Source organism: Bombina bombina, chromosome 4, assembly GCF_027579735.1.
Source record: "Bombina bombina isolate aBomBom1 chromosome 4, aBomBom1.pri, whole genome shotgun sequence".
Lineage (NCBI taxonomy): Eukaryota > Metazoa > Chordata > Amphibia > Anura > Bombinatoridae > Bombina > Bombina bombina.
This window is the reverse complement of record NC_069502.1, coordinates 537283207-537307256: the sequence shown is the minus strand read 5'-3', so window position 1 is coordinate 537307256 and position 24050 is coordinate 537283207. Positions and strand designations below refer to the sequence as shown.

The 24050-nt window shown below is 39.3% G+C and overlaps 1 protein-coding gene across 1 annotated transcript in view; it reads left to right on the top strand.

Moving 5' to 3' along the window:
• LCA5 (lebercilin LCA5) overlaps positions 1 to 24050 on the top strand; it is a 121029-nt gene that overhangs the window by 58239 nt on the left and 38740 nt on the right. The window contains exons 3-4 of the mRNA XM_053710471.1: positions 4040 to 4569; positions 10807 to 10944. Of these exons, the coding sequence (XP_053566446.1) occupies positions 4040 to 4569; positions 10807 to 10944 (668 nt within the window). The remainder of the gene's footprint in view (positions 1 to 4039; positions 4570 to 10806; positions 10945 to 24050) is intronic.

The window sequence follows — 24050 nt, the reverse complement described above, 5'->3', positions numbered from 1 at the left end:
TGGGTGATTGTGACCACGGATGCCAGTCTGCTTGGTTGGGGAGCTGTCTGGGGTTCTCTGAAGGCTCAGGGTCTGTGGACCTGGGAAGAACCAGTTCTTCCTATAAATGTCTTAGAATTGAGAGCAATCTTCAATGCTCTTCTAGCCTGGCCTCAGTTGGCTTCAACCCAGTTTATTAGATTTCAGTCGGACAATATAACACCCGTGGCTTACATCAATCATCAAGGGGGAACTCAGAGTTCCCTGGCGATGAAGTAGGTAGCCAGGATTATTCAGTGGGCGGAGGCTCACAATTGCTGTCTGTCTGCGATCCACATTCCAGGGGTGGACATTTGGGAGGCGGATTTTCTGAGCAGACAGACCTTTCATCCGGGGGAGTGGGAACTTCATCCGGAGGTGTTTTCCAGCTTGATTCTCAGATGGGGTCAACCGGAATTGGATCTTATGGCATCTCCTCACAATGCCAAGCTTCCGAAGTATGGATCGAGGTCAAGGGATCCTCAAGCTGTTCTAATATACGCTTTAGCAGTTCATTGGATGTTCAGTCTGGCATATGTGTTTCCTCCGTTTGCCCTTCTTCCTCGGGTCATTGCTCGGATCAGACAGGAGAGGTCATCAGTGATTCTCATTGCGCCGGCTTGGCCTCGCATGATCTGGTATACAGACTTGGTGGAGATGTTATCGTCTCCACCGTGGAGTCTTCCATTAAGGAAGGACCTTCTACTTAAGGGGCCCTTCCTTCATACAAATCTCGTTTCTCTGAAGCTGACTGCTTGGAGATTGAGCGCTTGATTCTTTCTAAGCGTTGTTTTTCTGAGTCTCTCATTGAGACTATGATTCAGGTGCATAAGCCTGTGACTAGGAAGATTTATTACAAGATATGGTGTAAATATCTGTATTGGTGTGAATCTAAGAGCTACTCTTGAAGTAGAGTTAGGATTCCTAGAATTTTGTCTTTTCTCCAGGAGGGTCTGGAGAAAGGTTTGTCTGCTAGTACCCTGAAGGGTCAAATTTCTGCGTTGTCTATTTTGTTGCACAAGCGTCTGGCGGATGTGCCAGATGTTCAGTCTTTTTGTCAGGCTCTGGTTAGAATCCGGCCTATGGTTAAGTTTGTGACTCCTCCTTGGAGTCATAATTTAGTTCTGAGAGTTCTTCAACAGGCTCCGTTTGAGCCTATGCATTCCTTGGATATCAAGTTATTAACCTGGAAGGTTTTATTTTTAGTTGCTATTTCTTCAGCTCGAAGAGTTTCAGAGCTTTCTGCGCTGCAGTATGAGTCCCCTTTCCTTATGTTTCATTCTGATAAGGTAGTACTTCGTACTACTCTTGGTTTTCTTCCCAATGTTGTTTCTGATAAGAATATTACTCAAGAAATTGTTGTTCCTTCTTTGTGTCCTAATCCTTCTTCTCATAAGGATCGTTTGTTGCACAACGTTGATGTAGTTCGTTATTTGAAATATTATTTACAGGCGACTAAGGATTTTCGCCAGTCTTCTTCTTTATTTGTTATTTTTTCTGGGAAGCGTAAGGGTCAGAAAGCTACGGATACTTGCTTTCTTGTTGGTTGAGGAGTATTATTCGCTTGGCATATGAGACTGCTGGTCAGCGGCCTCCTGAGAAAATCACGGCTCACTCCACGAGGGCTGTTTCTTCTACCTGGGCTTTCAAAAATGGTACTTCTGTAGATCAGATTTGCAAGGCTGCTACTTGGTCTTCTCTGCACACTTTCTAAATTTTACAAATTTGATACTTTTGCTTCAGCTGAGGCTGCTTTTGGGAGAAAGGTTCTTCAAGCAGTGGTGTCTTTCGTTTTGGCTAACTGTCTTGTCCCTCCCTTATCATCTGTGTCCTCTAGCTTTGGTATTGATTCCCAATAGTAATTATGATGATCCGTGGAATCACTGTGTCATTAGAAAGAAAATGAAATTCATGCTTACCTGATAAATTTGTTTCTTTCTTGAAGTCCACGGCCCGCCCTGTATTTTCAGACTTTTTTTTCCATAAACCTCAGGCACCTCTGCACCTTATATTACTTCCTTTCTCCTTTGGTTGAATGACTGGGGGTTATGGGTAAGGGGAGTGGTATTTAACAGCGTTGCTGTAGTGCTCGTTGCCTCCTCCTGCAGGCCAGGAGTGATATTCCTAATAGTAATTATGATGATCCGTGGACTCACCATGTCAAGAAAGAAACAAAGTTATCAGGTAAGCATAAATTTCATTTTTTTTATCGCTCATCATTCATTGGGTTATGTCATGATATGATGTTTCAGAATGGGGAGGGGTCAGAGCATTATACCAATCTATAACAGATACAACATCTTACATATCAAAAATCAAGTTGAGACTTATGCTACATATACATATATATATATATATATATATATATATATATATATATATATATATATATATATATATATATATATGGGTTTGTTGAACCTTGATTTAAAGTTTAAGAAGGATTTTCCTCCACCTCATTTTGTGACATTACCACTCTCTTTGTATCCTGTAAAACTAAAGCCAATTCTCATGCTCAGGAGGTGATCCAGAAAGTTGAAGATAATCTGAGATTTCAAGGTTTTTAATCTTCTCTATTCCTGAAAAACAAGAAAGAAATTATTATATATTCCTCTAGATCATGTGTGGCTGTTAAGTCATCAAAGCAGTAATTTGATTATTTAAACAACAGGGGTGCTCACTTTGACACTGCAGTTGGTCTGGATTCTCTACCTCTTCAGTGCTTTTTCTCTGGTGAGTTATTTCAGAAGCTTGTGTCACATTCACGAGTTGTCTGTTCCTAAGTAGATGAAGATGTTTATAGAGTGCTTATTGCAGTGGGGGTAGTGGTGCTTTAGGGGTTAAGCAAATTATGGGGTTATTGTGGTGGGGGTATTGTTGGTTTAGGGGTAGAGTAGGGAGTTGATTGTGATGGGGTAGTGACAGCAGTTTAGGAGTTAATAGTGTTGGGGTGGATAGTGTAGGTGTAAACATTTTTTTAATGTTTGGTGCAGTTTGAGCATTAAATGCAATGGCATTTTACAGACATTAAAGCTAGTCAAGGTTGTTAAGTTAGTATAAAGTAAATTGTTTTGCAGTTGTTTCCTGTTAAAGCCAATCCAGTGAAATATATGTAGCAGGGTTAGCCTTAATAAGTCCGCATGGTTCATTTCCAGCTCTGTGAATTAGAAAATCTACAATTTTCACAGGTTAATTACATGAAAAGGGATAAACTAAATAATGAAAGTGTATTGCAAAGTTGTTTAATTTTGCATAACAAAACATTTTTTATAAAAATCCTCAAGCTATTTACTGTCTTTTTAAAAATGTGTAGTTGATACATCAATAGTCTGTCTTGTTATTAAAGGGACATTAAACATCTCTTGTTTTTGTGTGAAATAGTTACGCACTCTCTTGAGAGGATTGCCTACCTAAAGCAGTTATTTCATTTGCAGGTTACAGAATTTGCTTTTTGGCCTCTCTAGGGAGTGTGGGATAGGCACAATTTTACAAAAAGGTGTTTAACATCCATTTTAATTTAAAATGACTATGTCAAAATATACCATGATATTAAAGTGTTAGTGAACTTTTCCCTTTATATAAACAGATCTGGAATGTTAGCGATATTAGATGGATTTTAATTCCTCAATTGTAATGAATATACGCTATAACCTTACATTTTAATGTAGCTCAGAAATTCAAATACCCTATGCTCCGGCCGCCCACTTCAAAAGTATTTTTTTTTGTGAGCTTTAGGTTTAAAATGTTATCCAATCTGTACTCTAGCCATACAGCACTCGCACAATTTATTTTTTCTGTAGCTAGAGTGCTGATTGGAGAACAGTTCAAACCTGCAGCTCACCAACAAAAAATAACAGCGGGGTATTTAAATTTCAGTGCTACATTAAAAAGTAAGTTAAAGCTTATCTTCATTACAACTGATGAGTTAAAATATTGCTAACATTCTGGATCTGATTATACAGAGGGGAAAGTTTACCATCACTTTAAGTCTGTGACGATACTAATGTTTCATTATTTCTAGGTGTGAGAAAAGTGGGCTCAAAATTTCCATCAAGTAAAAGAAGTACACAATGGGGATTTCGTTCACGAAGTCTAAACAAGGAGTCTTCTCCCAAGGACATAGATCTTGTTACCAGAAGGGTGCTTTCTGCTCGGCTTCTGAAAATAAATGAGCTAAGAAATGAGCTCTCTGAACTTCAGATCAAATTAGAAGAACTTCAGAAAGAAAATAAAACATTAAAGAGATTGCAGTTCAGACAAGAGAAGGCACTGAATAAGTTTGAAGATACAGAAAATGAGATCTCCCAACTTATTTCTCGGCATAATAATGAGATGCGGACGCTAAGGGAACGCCTGCGTAAATCCCAGGAAAGGGAGCGTAATACAGAAAAGAAACTGAAAGACACTGAGGATGAGCTATATAGGACAAGTGTAACTTTAAAGAAGCTGAAACAACTAGCAGAAAATAAGCATCTTGCAGAACGAGAGGATCTAACCAAAAAGCTAGACATTCTAGAAAGCAAGATGGAAGAACGGGAGAAAAGGATTAAGGTATCTTACTCATTTATTTTTTTAAAGACAGATTATAGTAAATTTAAGTTGTATTTTTATAGTGTATATATAAGAAAGGCATTGTGTACTTCTAATTTTGTGACTCTTTCAAAACTACATAACTATACATTTGATACAGAGAACATTCTGTGCACCTGAATAGTGGTTTTCCATAAAAAAAAGTAATCTTTAGAGCCTGAAACTGAGCAAAATAAAATAATCTTGCTCATGATTATATTTAGACTGGGTACTGTTAAAAAGGTGTAGACATTTAATAATAATAATAATAATAATGTATTTTGTGTGTGTGAGATAAGAAAAGTTTTTTTTGAGGGAGTGAGTCAGGAGTAGTTAGTAGTTGGAACTAATATAAGCAGACATATAACGTGAAATACATGCACTACCAGTCAAAAGCTATAGAACATGTCTATTATTCCAGTTTTTAGTGAAATGTACACAGTTTAATGTCATTTTGAAATTAAAGCGTTGAGCAAATAAACATTTGGAAATAATGGAATTATTTTGTTTAAAAATTGAATCTTGATTTTTGACTTTTCAAAGTACCCAACTTTAGCAAATATAAAAGTTGAACACGCTTGTGGTATTCTTTCTACCTTAGAAAGTTTTTCTCAAGTTCTTTGCTTGATTGTCCTGGCCATGCGATGATTTGAAGCCTACCATCCTGTGGTTTTCTTCCTAGGTAGTTATGACATAGCCTGGAGGTATGTTTTGGATAATTATCTTGTTGTATGATGAACCCATAATAAGCTCGACATATACCTGAGTGTAGTTTATGGCACTGCAAAATGCTGTGGCAGTCTTTTGAGTTCAAGTTGTCACTCACTGTGCAAGTCCCTGACTGGATTGAGCAAAAGTGCCCCAGACCATCATGCTTTTTCCTCCATATTTGACAGTGAGGAACTTCCGTTTGCTTCATCAGTCCACAAGACCTTCTTCCAGTCTTCAGTAGTACAGTGGCAGTGCTACATGGCCTAGACAAGCCTTGATTTCTTATTTTGCCATCTTAGTGACAGCTTTCTTACTGCTACGTGACCTGTCAAACCTGCAGCTCAAAGTCTTTACATCCCAGTTGAAAGTGAAACTTGCTTACATTGACCAATGTTAATCTGTGCTTGAAGCTGTTGTCCTGTGATCTACCTATCGTCATGTTATCGACTTTAGAAACTTCTTTGGCTTTGGGTCTGCTAGACGTCTTCATGTCATAGTTGTCTCCATTTACCAAGTGCTTTTTAATGGTGTAGGAAATTTTACTCACTGACACCTTGGCTTTCTTTGCAATTTCTCTAAAGAAAAGACCATCATTTTTAAGGGTTATAATGGTCTCTCTGTTCTCCTGCCTTTTTCTCACCGTTGTGATAGCAATATACTACTTTTTAGGGAAAAAAAACTTTTTGCTTAAAAAAAGTATGAGAGCGCTAATTCAAAAAAATAAATAAATAAACTCGGATGGTTACAAAATAATTAAAAAATGTATTTAATTTAAACTTTGTATTGTGATATATTTTATTTTTTATATTGTATTGTCACAAAACTAATAATTTTATATTAAATATATTTTTCTTATTATTTTGTAACCATCTGAGTTAAAAAAAATTTTTTTTATTAGCGCTGTCATATTTTTTTTAAGCAAAAAGTTTTTTCCTGGTTGTATGTTCTTTGATGATAGCTGCTTTCTTCCTAGATAGCAATTTATTTCATATTTTGCTACATATATTTTTTGTCTAACTTCCCAAAAATACTATCGGCTAGATTACGAGTTTTGCGTTAGAGGCTATGCTGTGCTAACGAGCTGTTTATGCTCACCGCTCACTTACAGACAGCGCTGGTATTACAGGTTTTTACAAACCCGTCGTTAAAAGACAAGAAGTGAGCGTTGAGCAAATTTTTGCTCATTACCGCACTCCAATACCAGCGCTGCTTAAGTCAGCGGTGAGCTGGTGTAATGTGCTCGTGCACGATATCCCCATAGGAATCAACGGGGAGAGCCAGCTGAAAAAAAGTCTAACACCTGCAAAAAAGCAGCGTTTAGCTCCTAACGCAGCCCCATTGATTCCTATGGGGAAATAAAATTTATGTCTACACCTAACACCCTAACATGAACCCCGAGTCTAAACACCCCTAATCTTACACTTATTAACCCCTAATCTTCCGCCCCCGACATCGCAGACACCTGCATTATATTATTAACCCCTAATCTGCCGCTCCGGACACCGCCACCACATACATTATACTTATGAACCCCTAATCTGCTGCCCCAACATCGCCGACACCTACATTATATTTATTCACCCATAATCTGCCGCCCCCAACGTCGCTGCCACTATAACAAACATATTAACCCCTAAACCTAAGTCTCACCCTAACCCCCCTAACTTAAATATAATTTATATAAATCTAAATAAAATTACTATAATTATCTAAATTATTGCTATTTAAAACTAAATACTTACCTATAAAATAAACCCTAAGCTAGCTACAATATAACTAATAATTACATTGTATCTAGTTTAGGGTTTATTTTTATTTTACAGGAAAATTTGCATTTATTTTAACTAGGTAGAATAGTTACTAAATAGTTATTAACTATTTAATAAACTACCTAGCTAAAATAAATACAAAAGTACTTGTAAAATAAAACCTAAGTTACAATAACATCTAACACTACACTATAATTCAATTAATTCCCTAAATGAAATACAATTAAATTAAATAAAATTAGCTAAAGTACAAAAAAACCCCCACTAAATTACAGAAAATAATAAACAAATTACAAGATTTTTAATCTAATCCCCCTAACAAAATAAAAAAGCCCCCCCAAAATAAAAAAGCCCTACCCCTACATTAAATTACAAATAGCCCTTAAAAGGGCCTTTTGCAGGGCATTGCCCCAAAGTAATCAGCTCTTTTACCTGTAAAAAAAATTTACAAATTCTCCCCAACATTAAAACCCACCACCCACACAACCAACCCTACTCAAAAACCCACCCAATACCCCCTTAAAAGAACCTAACACTAACCCCTTGAAGATCACCTTACCGGGAGAAGTCTTCATCCAACCGGGCCGAAGTCCTCAATGAATCCGGCAGAAGTGGTCCTCCAGACAGGCAGAAGTGGTCCTCCAGACGGGCAGAAGTCTTCATCCATTCGGCATCTTCTATCTTCATCCATCTGGCGCGGAGCGGGTCCATCTTCAAGACATCCGACGCGGAGCATCCTCTTCTTTCCACGGCGACTGAAGAATGAAGGTACCTTTAAGTGATGCCATCCAAGATGGCGTCCCTTCAATTCCGATTGGCTGATATAATTATATCAGCCAATCGGAATTAAGGTAGAAAAAATCCTATTGGCTGATGCAATCAGCCAATAGGATTGAGCTGGCATTCTATTGGCTGATTGGAACACTTAAAGGAACCTTCCTTCTTCAGTCGCCGTGGAAAGAAGAGGATGCTCCGCGTCGGATGTCTTGAAGATGGACCCACTCCACTCCGGATGGATGAAGATAGAAGATGCCGTCTGGATGAAGACTTCTGCCCGTCTGGAGGACCACTTCTGCCGGATTCGTTGAGTACTTCGGCCCGGTTGGATGAGGACTTCTCCCGGTAAGGTGATCTTCAAGGGGTTAGTGTTTTTTAAGGGGGTATTGGGTGGGTTTTAGAGTAGGTTTGGTTGTGTGGGTGGTGGGTTTTAATGTTGGGGGGGATTTGTAATTTTATTTTATAGGTAAAAGAGCTGATTACTTTGGGGCAATGCCCCACAAAAGGCCCTTTTGAGGGCTATTTGTAACTTAGTGTAGGGTAGGGCTTTTTTTATTTTGGGGGGCTTTTTTATTTTGTTAGGGGGGTTAGATTAGGTGTAATTAGTTTAAAAATCTTGTAATTTGTTTATTATTTTCTGTAATTTAGTGGGGGGAGGTTTGTACTTTAGCTAATTTTATTTAATTGTATTTAATTGTATTTAGTTTAGGGAATTGATTTAATTATAGTGTATGTTAGGTGTTAGTTTAACTTAGGTTAGGTTTTATTTTACAGGTAAATTTGTCTTTATTTTAGCTAGGTAGTTTATTAAATAATTAATAACTATTTAGTAACTATTCTACCTAGTTAAAATAAATACAAACTTGCCTGTAAAATAAAAATAAACCCTATGCTAGGTACAATGTAACTATTAGTTATATTGTAGCTAGCTTAGGGTTTATTTTACAGTTAAGTATTTAGTTTTAAATAGGAATAATTTAGTTAATTATAGTAATTTTATTTAGATTTAAATTATATTTAAGTTAGGGGGTTAGGGTTAGACTTAGATTTAGGGGTTAATAACTTTAGTAAAGTGGCGGCGACGTTGGGGGCGGCAGATTAGGGGTTAATAAATGTAGGTAGGTGTCGGCGATGTTAGGGGCGGCAGATTAGGGGTTAATAATATTTAACTAATGTTTGCTAGGCAGGAGTGCGGCGGTTTAGGGGTTAATATATTTATTATAGTGGTGGCGATGTCCGGTTCGGCAGATTAGGGGTTAAAAATTTTATTTTAGTGTTTGCGATGTGGGAGGGCCTCGGTTTAGGGGTTAATAGGTAGTTTATGGTTTTTAGTGTACTTTTTAGCACTTTAGTTAAGAGTTTTATGCTAGGGCGTTGTAGTGTAAAACTCTTAACTACTGACTTTAAAATGCGGTACCAGTCTTGACAGGAGAGGGTCTACCGCTCACTTTTTGGCAGACTCGTAATACCGGCGCTGTGCAAGTCCCATTGAAAAAAGAGAATATGCAATTTACGTAAGTGGATTTGCGGTATTTCCAAGTCTGGCCAAAAAAGTGAGCGGTACACCTGTACCGGCCAACGCTGCTTTTTAAGCCTAACGCAAAACTCGTAATCTAAGTGTTTGTTTTTGTGGAGTTTTTTTTTTTTATAAGTGGACTAAATATAGAGATGATTTTCGTTTTAGATGATTTAGTCATACAACCTGATTATAAGTGGGCGCTCTCCTATATAACTCCAATATACTACGTTATGCAGAACATAACTGTCCAAATAACGCTTAAAGTGATGGTAAACTTTATCAACTATATGAAAAATATTTGTAATCACAAAGTAATTGATGGGCCCTTTCATTCATGAAATGCATTATAAATGCAAAATTATTTAAATAATTACCCTTTCATGTTTTTAGAAATTGCATCGTTCCTCCGCCCAAAACGCATACTCTATTTCTGTGTTCAATTACGATTTAGGCTGTAGCCAATCGTATCGCGCCCCTTTGACATCCAGCAAGTTAATAATAATGCCCCTGATTTTGTTTGTGCATGCGTTATTATTAAAACTTGCTGGATGCCAAAGGGGGCGCCATTCGATTGGCTACAGCCTGAATGTCATTGAACACACAAATAGAGTAAACTGACGAGTGCAAAAAGCCGACTTAGAATATTGCGTGCGTGATTACGTATTTTCCCATAGAAGTCAATGGAGCAAAAAAGTGGAGCAAAAAGGTGGAACAAAACCTAACATCCTACTCACGTGCAAACCCGATCGCTTATTCTCATGTGCTCTAACCCAACATGAAAATATGAATATTTCACATTCCAATGTTCTTCATATACAGGAATGTGTTTTATTTATTCATAAATAAATATTTCTATATTTATATGATGGTACTTTGGTACAATATATATCTATACCTACATATACACATGATTATATATGGGTATAGATATATACAGATATGTATAGGAATATCTATAAATACATAGAACATATTCTGCAATGTGCAGAGCATTGGAATGTGAAATATTTACACTACATACACAGTATAACACTTTATTAAATATGAATATTGCATGAACGCACCACTAAATACAGTAGAATTTAATACTTGACAAATACACAATAAGAAGAAAATGTAGTAGTAGAATATTTTCTGGCAAATTTCAAATTGCCTTCTTTTCTCCCTCCCCTGTATCATATGACAGCCCTCAGCCAATCACAAAATGTATATACTTAGTACTTTTACACATGCTCAGTAGAATTTGGAGCCTCAGAAATTTTGTATATAAAAATAATGTACATATTTTGATAATTGAAGTATATTGGAAAGTTTTTAAATTGCATGCTTTATCTGAACCATTAAACTTTTAAGTTTTGGCCCTTTTTAATGTCTATGGAAGAATGCCCTGTCCCTGCTTTCTTTCCCTTTACCTAATCTTGTTTGTTGTTGGTTCTCATCTAGGACTTGGAGAAAAACATTGAACTGACTCAGAGCAGTTATCAGCGACAGTTACTGTCAGAAAAAAAGAAAGCTCATGAAGTCCAAGAAATGAGTAAATCACTGCAAGAGGAACTCCAGAAACTAACTCAAAAATTAAAAGTAAGCTACTTGTTGGTAATTAGGAGTGCACATGTTTGTATCGGTCTATATTTCAGCAGACGCCTTTTGAAATGAGTTCTGCATCTCTGTGTCATTCATATTAAAATAATTAAAGCAGCATATTAGGACATTCTAGAGACAAATCCTCCACATGCTGCCTGCACAGTGATACAGACCTTCCAACTATCCTAATTTGAGAGGGACAGTCTCTAATTCTGACCTATGTCCTTCTGAGATAACCATATATCCCTATTTGCAGACTTTTTGTTAGACCCTTCCATAGACTGCCCAATTACGCCCTCAAACTTCCCTGACCGCCTACCGACAATCCAGAAATGCCCACTATCCACCCGTGACCCCATTTGCTTCTGACACAGCACTGCCCACAAAATGACGACCCCCATATCCTACAGATTCCCTAATACCTAGGTTTGTTGGCATGGTTATAGCATTTACTAGAAGTATTTTGCTAATACAAGTGTATGGAAACAATGCTTCTAATCAAAATGTAATATATCCTGATGTTTGACTAAACTGCTCATTTAAACCAACTGACATCTATTAAAGGCCCTTATGTTCAATACAAACCTTTGCACTACAAAACCATAAATACATTGAATCGGTACATAACATTTTCAAACTTTTTAAGATCAAGAAAACAAAATTGTGGTTATGTTTAAATGAACAAAAATTAATTTCTTATAATTTGGCTTTGATTCCTTTTATACAGGTGGTAAAAGTCCACGATTCATTACTCATTGGAATTACCCTTCTCTACCACTAGGAGGAGGCAAAGAGTCCCAAACCCCAATGGCTCTATAAAACCCCTTCCACCTCACACAGTCTTTAGTCTTTACTTTGCCTCCGCTGGAGGTGGTTGAAAAATAAAGATGTGCATTAGATTCTTCAGAGAAAGGGGTTTTCAATCTATATTAAAACACAGTTGCCTCTTAGAGTACAGTGCTTGTATTTGGGGTGTGGTTTATGATTCTTTGTTTCACCTCATGGCAAATTTTACATAAACCCTATATAATTGGTCGCAGGGACTTGTCCTTTGCCTCCCTTTATAGATCTACAATATACTCCTATTTCCATAACCTCTGCTGATATGTTTCAGTACTGGTTTGGATGTTTGCAGCTTGTTTGTTAGTAGATGAGTGCCTATTGAATAGTGCTGTTGTAGTGCTTCCTGCCATGAATTTTGTTTTGAAGGCTGCAGTTTTTGAAGCGTTTGGCTGCTCTTTCACTTTCAAACAAGAATTAAAGGAATTTCCTATGGGATTTCTGAAATGGCTGCCCTCAGATATCACAGGGACTTACCCGAATCCTACAGTAGGAGGCTGCAGGACATTTCCTACAAGATTTCCTCTGTGATACCCTTATCTGCACTAGATGGACTCTCTACTGGATACTGCTGTAGCTGGATGCCTGGTAAGACGGTGGAGTGTTGCTTTTGCAGGTAAGTGCTTTACCTTAGCCCAAAGGCTATTTGTAGGTACTCAATTACAGGTACAGCAGAGCCAGGGGACTCGCCCTGTTTCTCATCTTGACACACATTTTTGCCTCTTTTGCAGGTTCCTGCATACTTTATACTGTTTTAAAACGTTACAGACTATACTGAATGGCTTTATTTACTCTCTAGCAGCTCTGTGGACACTATTTTTAGCCCCTTTCTGTAATAGGCGCTTGGCGCTTTAAGATATCTACTGGTAGTTTTGTGCACTTTCTAGTCTTATAGGGGGATGTGTTTTCTCCAACATTGGTGTGTCCGGTCCACGGCGTCATCCATTACTTGTGGGAAATATTCTCCCCCACAGGGAAAGGCAAGGAGAGCACACAGCAAGAGCTGTCCATATAGCTCCCCCTCTGGCTCCGCCCCCCAGTCATTCTCCTTGCCGCTCTGAACAAGTAGCATCTACCACGGGGATGGCGAGGAGTTTGTGTTGTTAGTTGTAGTATTTTATTCTTCTATCAAGAGTTTGTTATTTTAAAATAGTGCTGGCTTGTACTATTTACTCTATAACAGAAAAGTGATGAAGATTTCTGTTTAAGAGGGCTATGATTTTAGCAGACAGTAACTAAAATCCATTACTGTTATCACGCAGGACTGTTGAAACAAGAGAACTTCAGTTGGGGGTAACAGTTTGCAGACTCATCTGCTTCAGGTATGACTAGTCTCCTTCTAACAACACAGGCTAATGCTAGATGACAGTCATTTTTCCCCTCAGGGGAAAAGGTAAGCCATTTTTCTTTCACCTCAGCAAAAAAGATAACAGGCTTCCCCTTTTTGTTTTTTATGCTGGTAGACACTGTTAGGGGCAAAATCGATTGGTTTTTATTACAATATGATACCATTTGAAATATTTTATAAGCTCACATACACTTGGGAACGTTTTTTATTGATCTGGCTTGTTTTAGACACCTAAATCTAGTCAGGAAGGCCCCTTCACTCTAGTGTGCTGAGGGAGGAAGCCTCATTTTGGTGCTTCAGCTGCACAGTTGATTTACAAGGCAGTGCATGCAGATAGGGTCCTGTGGCTCAGAAAGTGACTCCAAAAGGCTTTTTTCTGTGAATGGTGACCCCTAAGGAAGGTAAAAAGCTGCAACAAGTCTGTAGCAGGGATTGTAGTGTATAAAAACGGTTAAATCCAACAATTAGCTCCGGTTTGCTTGTTTTAAGAGCTAGAGTCTCCATATTTGCTGTGCAATACTTTCTAAGCATTAAGACTCTGGGGTCCAAATTTCAGAAAAATCGGATATTGGCTTCATAGTTTTTTGAACATTCAGAAATAAATGTGTCATTTTATTATTTAAAGAGACAGTAACGTTTTTGTTTAAAATCGTTTTTATTGCATTGTTTGCCTGCCTAAATCTGTTTAACATGTCTGTTCCATCAGATAACCTATGTTCTGTGTGTATAGAGACAAATGTGGTTCCCCCTTCGAGTGTTTGTGATAATTGCGCCATAGCGTCCAAACAAAATCAGGACAGCTCTGTTATTTTTCATAATGTTGCCCAAGATGATTTATCTAATGAAGGTAGTGGGGATAGCTCTACATCCTCTCCTTCTGTGTCTACACCAGCTTTGCCCGCGCAGGCGACACCTAGCGCGCCAGTGCTTATTTCTATGCAACAATTATCAGTAGTAGTAGTGGATAATTCTATAGCAAATCTTTTATCCAAACTGCCAGCTTTTCAGAGAAAGCGTGATTGTTCAGTTTTAAATACAGATAAAAAGGATGAACAATCAGACGCTGACGATGCCTTATCTATTTTACCCTCGCATCAATCGGAATTGGCTGTAAGGGAAGGGCTGTCTGAGGGTGAAATTTCAGATTCAGGAAAAATTTCTCAACAGGCAGAACCTGATCTAGTGGCATTTAAGTTTAAACTAGAACATCTCCGCGCTTTGCTTAAGGATGTATTAGCTACTCTGGATGACTGTGATTCCATGGTAGTACCAGAGAAGTTGTGCAAATTGGACACATTTTTAGAGGTCCCAGTGCACGACGACGCTTTTCCAATACCTAAGAGGGTAGCGAACATAGTGGAAAAGGAGTGGGAGAAGCCAGGTGTACCCTTTGCCCCACCTCCTATATTTAAGAAAATGTTTCCCATAGTAGACCCTAGAAGGGACGCATGGCAAACGGTCCCGAAGGTTGAGGGAGCTGTTTCAACACTAGCGAAGCGCACAACTATTCCTATAGAGGACAGCTGCGCTTTCAAAGATCCTATGGATAAAAAATTGGAAGGATTGCTTAAAAAGATTTTTGTTCAGCAAGGGTTCATCCTTCAACCAGCTACGTGTGTTATTACTGTCACTTCAGCGGCGTCCTTTTGGTTAGAAGAACTAGAAAGGTCGCTCCAGAAAGAGACTTCCTATGAAGAAGTCATGGACAGAATTCACGCATTAAAGTTAGCTAATTCCTTTATATTGGATGCCGCCTTTCAAATAACGAAATTGGCGGTGAAAAACTCAGGTTTTGCTATAGTAGCGCGGAGGGCGCTTTGGCTAAAATCCTGGTCGGCAGATGTGTCGTCCAAGACTAAGTTACTGAATATTCCTTTCAAGGGTAAGACCCTTTTTGGGCCGGAATTGAAGGAAATTATTTCAGACATCACTGGGGGTAAGGGCCATGCCCTCCCACAGGATAGGCCTTTTAAGGCTAAGAACAAGTCTAATTTTCGTTCCTTTCGCAATTTCAGGAACGGACCGGCTAATAACTCCACTGCCGCTAGACAAGAAGGTAACGCGGCCCAGCCCAAACCCGCTTGGAAGCCCATGCAAGGCTGGAACAAGGGTAAACAAACCAAGAAACCTGCTGCTGCTACCAAGACAGCATGAAGGGGTAGCCCCCGATCCGGGACCGGATCTGGTAGGGGGCAGACTATCTCTCTTCGCTCAGGCTTGGGCAAGAGATGTTCTGGATCCCTGGGCACTAGAGATAGTTTCCAAGGGATACCTGTTAGAATTCAAGGGACTTCCTCCAAAGGGAAGGTTCCACCTGTCTCGCTTATCTTCAGACCAGATAAAGAAACAGGCATTCTTACATTGTGTAAGAGACCTATCAAAGATGGGAGTGATAAACCCAGTCCCCTCCGGGGAACAAGGTCTAGGTTTTTACTCAAACCTGTTTGTGGTTCCCAAAAAAGAGGGAACTTTCAGGCCAATTCTGGATTTAAAGATATTAAACAAGTTCCTCAGAGTTCCATCCTTCAAGATGGAAACCATTCGGACAATCTTACCAACAATCCAGCAGGGTCAATTTTTGACTACCGTGGATCTAAAGGATGCGTATCTGCATATCCCAATCCACAAATCTCATCATCAGTTCCTGAGGTTCGCCTTTCTGGACAAACATTACCAGTTTGTGGCTCTTCCATTCGGTTTAGCCACCGCTCCCAGAATTTTCACAAAGGTGCTAGGGTCCCTTCTAGCGGTCCTAAGGCCGAGGGGCATCGCTGTAGCACCTTATCTAGACGACATCCTAATCCAAGCGTCGTCCCTTTCCAAAGCGAGGGCTCATACAGACATTGTGTTGGCCTTTCTCAGATCTCACGGGTGGAAGGTGAACATAGAAAAAAGTTCACTGTCACCGTCCACAAGGGTTCCTTTTCTGGGAACAATAATAGATTCTGTGGAAATGAAGATCTTTCTCACAGAAGTCAGAAAGGCAAAGCTTCTAAAAGCTTGTCGAGTTCTTCATTCTATTCCTCAACCCTCCATAGCTCAATGCATGGAAGTAATAGGACTAATGGTCGCAGCAATGGATGTGGTTCCTTTTGCTCGAATTCATCTAAGACCATTACAGCTATGCATGCTCAATCAGTGGAATGGGGACTATACAGACTTGTCTCCCCAAATTCAAGTAGATCAGGTAACCAGGGACTCACTTCTCTGGTGGTTGACCCAGAATCACCTGTCTCAGGGAATGAGTTTCCGCAGACTGGAGTGGGTCATCGTCACGACCGACGCCAGCCTCTTGGGGTGGGGCGCGGTCTGGGACTCCCTGAAAGCTCAGGGCCTATGGTCGCGGGAAGAGTCGCTTCTCCCGATAAACATTTTGGAACTAAGAGCTATATTCAATGCGCTCCTGGCTTGGCCTCAGCTAGCGGAAGCCAGGTTCATAAGATTTCAGTCGGACAACATAACGACTGTTGCGTACATCAATCATCAGGGGGGAACAAAGAGTTCCCTAGCGATGAAGGAAGTTACCAAGATAATCCAATGGGCAGAGAATCACTCCTGCCATCTATCTGCTATTCACATCCCAGGAGTAGACAACTGGGAGGCGGACTATTTGAGTCGTCAGACTTTCCATCCGGGGGAGTGGGAACTCCATCCGGAGGTCTTTGCTCAGTTAATACAATTATGGGGCATTCCAGACATGGATCTAATGGCGTCCCGTCAGAACTTCAAGATACCTTGCTACGGGTCCAGATCCAGGGATCTCAAGGCGACTCTAGTGGATGCATTAGTGGCGCCTTGGTCGTTCAACCTAGCATATGTGTTTCCACCGTTTCCTCTCCTTCCCAGGTTCATAGCCAGGATCAAACAGGAGAAGGCCTCGGTGATTCTGATAGCTCCTGCGTGGCCACGCAGGACTTGGTATGCAGACCTGGTGAATATGTCATCGGCTCCACCATGGAAGCTACCTTTGAGACAGGATCTTCTAGTACAAGGTCCATTTGAACATCCAAATCTAGTTTCTCTGCAGCTGACTGCTTGGAAATTGAACGCTTGATTTTATCCAAGCGTGGGTTTTCAAATTCTGTGATAGATACTCTGGTCCAAGCCAGAAAACCTGTGACTAGAAAGATTTACCATAAAATATGGAAAAGATATATCTGTTGGTGTGAATCCAAAGGATTCTCCTGGAGTAAGATTAAAATTCCAAAGATTCTCTCCTTTCTCCAAGAAGGTTTGGATAAAGGGTTGTCAGCTAGTTCTCTAAAAGGACAGATTTCTGCATTATCCGTCTTGTTGCACAAACGACTGGCAGCTTTGCCAGATGTACAAGCTTTTGTTCAGGCTTTGGTTAGAATCAAGCCTGTTTACAGACCCATGACTCCTCCTTGGAGTCTAAATTTAGTTCTTTCAGTTCTTCAAGGGGTTCCGTTTGAACCTTTACATTCCATAGATATTAAGTTATTATCTTGGAAAGTTCTGTTTTTGGTTGCTATTTCTTCTGCTAGAAGAGTTTCTGAATTATCTGCTTTGCAGTGTAATCCACCATATCTGGTTTTTCATTCAGATAAGGTTGTTTTGCGTACTAAGCCTGGTTTTCTTCCAAAAGTTGTTTCCAACAAGAACATCAACCAGGAAATAGTTGTTCCTTCTTTGTGTCCGAATCCAGTTTCAAAGAAGGAACGTTTATTACACAATTTAGATGTTGTTCGTGCTTTAAAGTTCTATTTAGAAGCAACAAAAGATTTTAGACAAACCTCATCTTTGTTTGTCGTTTACTCTGGTAAGAGGAGAGGTCAGAAAGCTACTGCTACCTCTCTCTCTTTCTGGCTGAAAAGCATTATCCGCTTGGCTTATGAGACTGCCGGACGGCAGCCTCCTGACCGTATCACAGCTCACTCTACTAGGGCTGTGGCTTCCACATGGGTCTACAAGAACGAGGCTTCTGTTGACCAGATATGTAAGGCAGCAACTTGGTCTTCTCTGCACACTTTTGCCAAATTCTACAAATTTGATACTTTTGCTTCTTCGGAGGTTATTTTTGGGAGAAAGGTTTTGCAAGCCGTGGTGCCTTCCGTTTAGGTAACCTGATTTGCTCCCTCCCTTCATCCGTGTCCTAAAGCTTTGGTATTGGTTCCCACAAGTAATGGATGACGCCGTGGACCGGACACACCAATGTTGGAGAAAACAGAATTTATGCTTACCTGATAAATTACTTTCTCCAACGGTGTGTCCGGTCCACGGCCCGCCCTGGTTTTTTAATCAGGTTGAAAAAAATTTCTTTATACACTACAGTCACCACGGCACCCTATAGTTTCTCCTTTTTCTCCTAACCGTCGGTCGAATGACTGGGGGGCGGAGCCAGAGGGGGAGCTATATGGACAGCTCTTGCTGTGTGCTCTCCTTGCCTTTCCCTGTGGGGGAGAATATTTCCCACAAGTAATGGATGACGCCGTGGACCGGACACACCGTTGGAGAAAGTAATTTATCAGGTAAGCATAAATTCTGTTTTTTTATGGGATGTTTAATGCTTATTTTGCTCAGTTAAGAAAATGTTTATTTTTTGCCATTTTTCTTTTTATTTCACTCCGGCTGTTAGCCCTGCCCCCCTTAACTTCCTGAGGCCTACTTCAGTATAGATAAGCAGTGCAGTGTTTGGAGTCTGTAATTTATCCAGTTGTATGCATTTAATCTTGGATTTAGTTGCTAGAAAGGGGTGAGTACTCATGCTAACTGCTGCCAGGGGGATTTATTTAGCATTTTCAGTCTGCAGTCTGGGGTTGTTTCTTACTGTATTAACTAAGCTTAAAGAGTGTCAGAGGATTTGTATGTAGAGAGCACTCTACTTATCTTTTCATTATCTGTGTATATCTGGCATCATTATATACTGTTTTTGTAATATGCTAATAAGGCTCATAAGATACTAGCATATATTAAAAAAGGCATTGATGCAAGGGAAGAAAGCATAATTCTGTCACTATATAAATCCCTGATAAGACCTTGATTATGTAGTGCAGTTCTGGAGACAGATCTCAAAAATAGACATTGCAGACTTAGAAAAAGTTCAGAGAAGGGCCACAAAACTAATAAGGGGAATGGAGAATTTAAGCTATGACAAGAGGCTAGCCAAACTGGGGCTGTTTTCTCTAGAAAAAAGGCGCTTGAGAGGTGACATGATTACTTTATATAAATTCAACGCCCATATACAGAGATGACAGAGGTTCTGTTTATTCCAAGAAAATTGTTTGTTACAAGAGGAAACAATTTTAAGGCTGGAGGAAAGGAGATTTAATCTCCTGCAACTGATGTTTTTTTCATTGTAAGAGCAATAAAATTGTGGAGATCATTACCTGAGGAGGTAGTAAATGCCAATACTTTAGATACATTTAAAAATGGTTTGGATACATTTCTGGCTAGAACCAAAATTCAGGGATATGATTGCTTGTGTTCAATGTCTCTGACAGCATCAGAACGAGGCTCCCATAGGAGCCTGTGGAAGAGCGCTTTCGTGAGTGCAATGCTTCCCAGCTTCGCATTGCTGAAAACTTGTAATACCAGTGCACATTAACGTGCTCTGGTATTACACAGTGAAGCGCAAATATCGCTTTCATGAAAGCGATATTTAGAGCTCCACTTGTAATCTGGCCATAATGTTTTATCATATGTACTTATGTGTGCATATACAATATTTATGCCGTGGTATGGTTCCGGAAGGAATGGTTTTAAATTGAAACCCAGTTTATAATGTAAGTCAATGGGAAGTGAGGTAGTTAGGTCCCAGGCACCTCTCAAAATTGATATTACTTACCTATAATACATTATTTTTAAAGCTTTGAAATGATGATTATGAATGGTAAAAAGCATTATACACAGTGTAAAATAATCACACAACACAGAATGTATCATCAAACTAAGTTTAATGAACATAAACATTTTTTTACTTGTATTTTTCTGCAAACAAAGCAGTAAGGTCTCTGCATTGACAACAGTAGCATAAACTATGTTAGGTAATATTGCCTAGGCAGGTTTTTATATGCATTCCAGTCTGGACTGATTTATAGTCACCCAGACCTCCTAATCTTCAAGCAGCTGGGCAGGACGATGAAAGGGATATTACTGCTACTTCAAAGTTGGTCAGCTCCATGTTCTTTTGAAAGCTGCCTGATAGTTCAGGTCTGTTTACCATGATTGATTTCAGCTTCCTAGTGCTTGTATTTTGTTTGCTGCAACACAAGCTGACAGCTCTTCCTACTGGTCTGTCCTTATTTTAATCAATGTACTGCTTCTCAGTAGCAGTCACATGACTGAAAAAAGGGCGTTATTCTGAAATGGCGCAAATTGAACCGCCGCCAAACGAGGGCCACCTGTGTGTGTGTATATATATATATATATATATATATATATATATATATATATATATATGTATATATTTGTCTTCCTACACTATTTTCCATGCCTGTGTAGGTATACTCATTTTACTCTGCATGATTAAATTCCTACCACAGTCTTACAGGACTTTTACAGTTTTCAGTGTAGCAATGAGATTTTCTAGAGGAAATATCTATGTAGATGCTGAATTTTAACCAATGTACTTCGTAAATGTTTTAGTAAATGCAGTCTCTGCTTTCTAAACAGGTTTTTATCTGTATGTGCGGTATATCCAATTAAGGACCAGATTACGAGGGAGCGCTATTTTACACTTTCTTTTTGCGAGCGTCGGATTGCACTTGTATTACAAGTTGAAAGTAAAAAGTTATTGTGGTCGTGCTAACCAGACGCTCAAACAAACGGTTTATTTCTAGTGCAATCAGAATATCACGAGCACAATAACCTATTCCCCCATAGAAGTTAATAGAGAAAAAAAGTTGGGGGGAAACAAACACCCTACCCGAGCGCTAACCCGAAAGCCTATTCTTATTTGCGCTAACACAACATGAAAATATGAATATTTCACATTCCAATGTTCTGCACATAGCAAAATATGTTCTTTTTATTCATAAATACCTATTTCTTTGTATATTTGATAGTATTTTGGTACAATATATATATATATATACACACAAAACACGGAAAGGGGACTGCACTCTCAGACTGGACTGGGTACACATCCAATGACCCTGCAACATGCTCAGCCCTGGGTGCTATAGCACTCTCAGGAAGCTGTGCTGTCTCCAGAGTCACAGGCAGTTAACTCCAGATAAGCCTGGAAAATCGCAAAATAAATTAATACAACACACAGAGAAAGTCCAGCACTCGCTTACAAGCTCTCAGCTAAGATTAAAAGCAAAACTGGAATAGTTAATTACCGCATCTGGCCAAATGGGAGAAGCCCAGGTACCACGTCAAGGTCTCTTCCAAAACCTGGGTCCCAGGTTTTAGAAGAGACCTTGACGTGGTACCTGGGCTTGTCCAATTTGGCCAGATGCGGTAACTAACTAACTCTTCCAGTTTTGCTTTTAATCTTAGCTGAGAGCTTGTAAACAAGTGCTGGACTTTCTCTGTGTGATATATATATATATATATATATATATATATATATATATATATATATATATATATATATATATATATATATATATTTCTGCTTTTATATTTTGTGTCCAAGGCTGAAGGACATGTTATTGGTTGTCCCTGTATTTTCAGGGCTGAATTAGATCTTTATGCCTAAGAATAAAGGGGTTTTCTGTTTATTTTAGGCTTAAAGGGACAGTCTACACCAGAATTTTTATTGTTTTAAAAAATAGATAATCCCTTTATTACCCATTCCCTAGTTTTGCATAACCAACACAGTTATATTAATACACTTTTTACCTCTGGTAATATCTTGTATCTAAGCCTCTGCAAACCGCACCCGTATTTCAGTTCTTTTGACAGACTTGCATTGTAGCTAATCAGTGCTGGCTCATAGGAACGCCACGTGCATGAGCACAGTGTTATCTATATGAAACAGATGAACTAACACCCTCTAGTGGTGAAAAACTGTCAAAATGCCCTGAGCTAAGAGGCGGCTTTCAGGGGCTTAGAAATTAGCATATGAACCTCCTAGATTTAGCTTTCAACTAAGAATACCAAGAGAACAAAACAAAATTGGTGATAGAAGTAAATTGGAAAATTGTTTAAAATTACATGCCCTATCTGAATAATGAAAGTTTGTTTTGGACTAGACTGTCCCTTTAAGAATTCTAGACTATATTATAAGGGTACTTGGTCTCAAATTGGAAGTCATTTGTATTAGGGCCTATACCTGCACATCCTTATCCACTAGGATTACCTTTGTTTGCTCTGGTTGGCATTCTTAGGCGTTCTCTGTTTGTTGTCGTCTTTCTGTTTAGTTTGGATGCAGCTCCTTACTTTTTTTTATAAGGTTCTAGGGGGCATTGTTGAGGGTAATTAGTGTTTAGGGGATCTTAATTGCCCCTTATGCTATTTTTTTGGTGCAAGCTTTTTATTTATGTTTTTTTTAACTACGCCTATATCTATCTTAGAGGGTGTCTTTTCTAGGAGACATTAAGTTTCTATCCTAATGTGTTTATTCTGCGTGACTCCACCAGTAATAATCTTCAGAAGGTCTGTCCTGGAATTCTGCTTCCTTTCCATCAGTAGCTCACTGCATTTGCAACCCTTTTTTCTGTTTAGGCATAATCAGTGATTAGGGATTATCTGCAATTGGTTTTGCAGATTACGCTTTATTCATCTGTTTTTTTAGTCTGGTGTCCTATAGAGGCTAGGTTACCCGTTTGTGTTTTAGAACTTTGTGTGGTTATTCAAGTTTATTTAATCTTGGTCCCTCTTGAAAGATGAAAAAGGCTTTATCTTTGTGTTTTTTTAGGCCTCATTGGCCTCTTCCTCTGTGGTATTGCAGGCTCCTCTTTTCTGAACCTATGCATAGACTGGACATGTACCTACAACCCCAATTCCGAAAAAGTTTGGACAGTATGGAAAATAAAAAAAACACATTATTGAAAACACATTATTAAGACATTATTTGATGTTTTACTTTGTGAATGTAATGTATTTTTGAAAATATACACTAATTTTAAATCTGATGACTGCAACACGCTCCAAAAAAGTTGGGACAGTCGACTGGTTACCACTGTGTAACATCACCTTTCTTTTAATACAACTTATTAAGCGTTTGGGCACTGAAGACACCAGTTGGTTAAGTTTAGCAAGAGTAATTTTCCCCCATTCATCCATTATGCATATCTTCAGCTGTGCAACTGTACAGGGCCTTCGTTGTCTTATTTTGCGCTTCATAATGCGCCACACATTCTCAATCAGAGACAGGTCAAGACGGCAGGCGGGCAATGCTAGCACCCACATTTTCTGCTTACGCAACCATGAGCTTTTAATCCGGACAGAATGTGGTTTGCTTTGTCCTGCTGGAAAATGCAGGGATGTCCCTAGAAAAGACGACATCTGGATGGAAGCGTATGTTGCTCCAAAATGTATACATAACATTCTGCATTAATGGTGCTCTCACAGATGTATACGTTTCAAATGCCGTGGGCGCTGACCCCCCCCCCCCTCCATATCATGACAGATGCTGGTGTTTGCACCTGTCGCTGATAACATCTTAGATGGTCCTTTCCTTCTTTGGGCAACTGTTTTTTCCAAAAACTATTTGAAATGTAGACTTGTCGGACAACCAAACACGATTCCACTGTGCTACTGTCCATCTCAGATGAGACAGAGCCCAGAGAATTCAGCGCTTGATGTATGGTTTCTGCTTTGCATAGTAAAGCCTTAATTTGCATCTGTGGATGCAGTGTTGAATGATGTTGACTGAAAGGTTTACCAAAGTATTCCCAAGCCCATGTCAGGATATCCATTATAGACTCATGACGGTTTTTGAGACAGTGACATCTGAGGTATAGGAGATCACGTGCATTCAGAAGTGGTTTTCGGCCTTGCCATT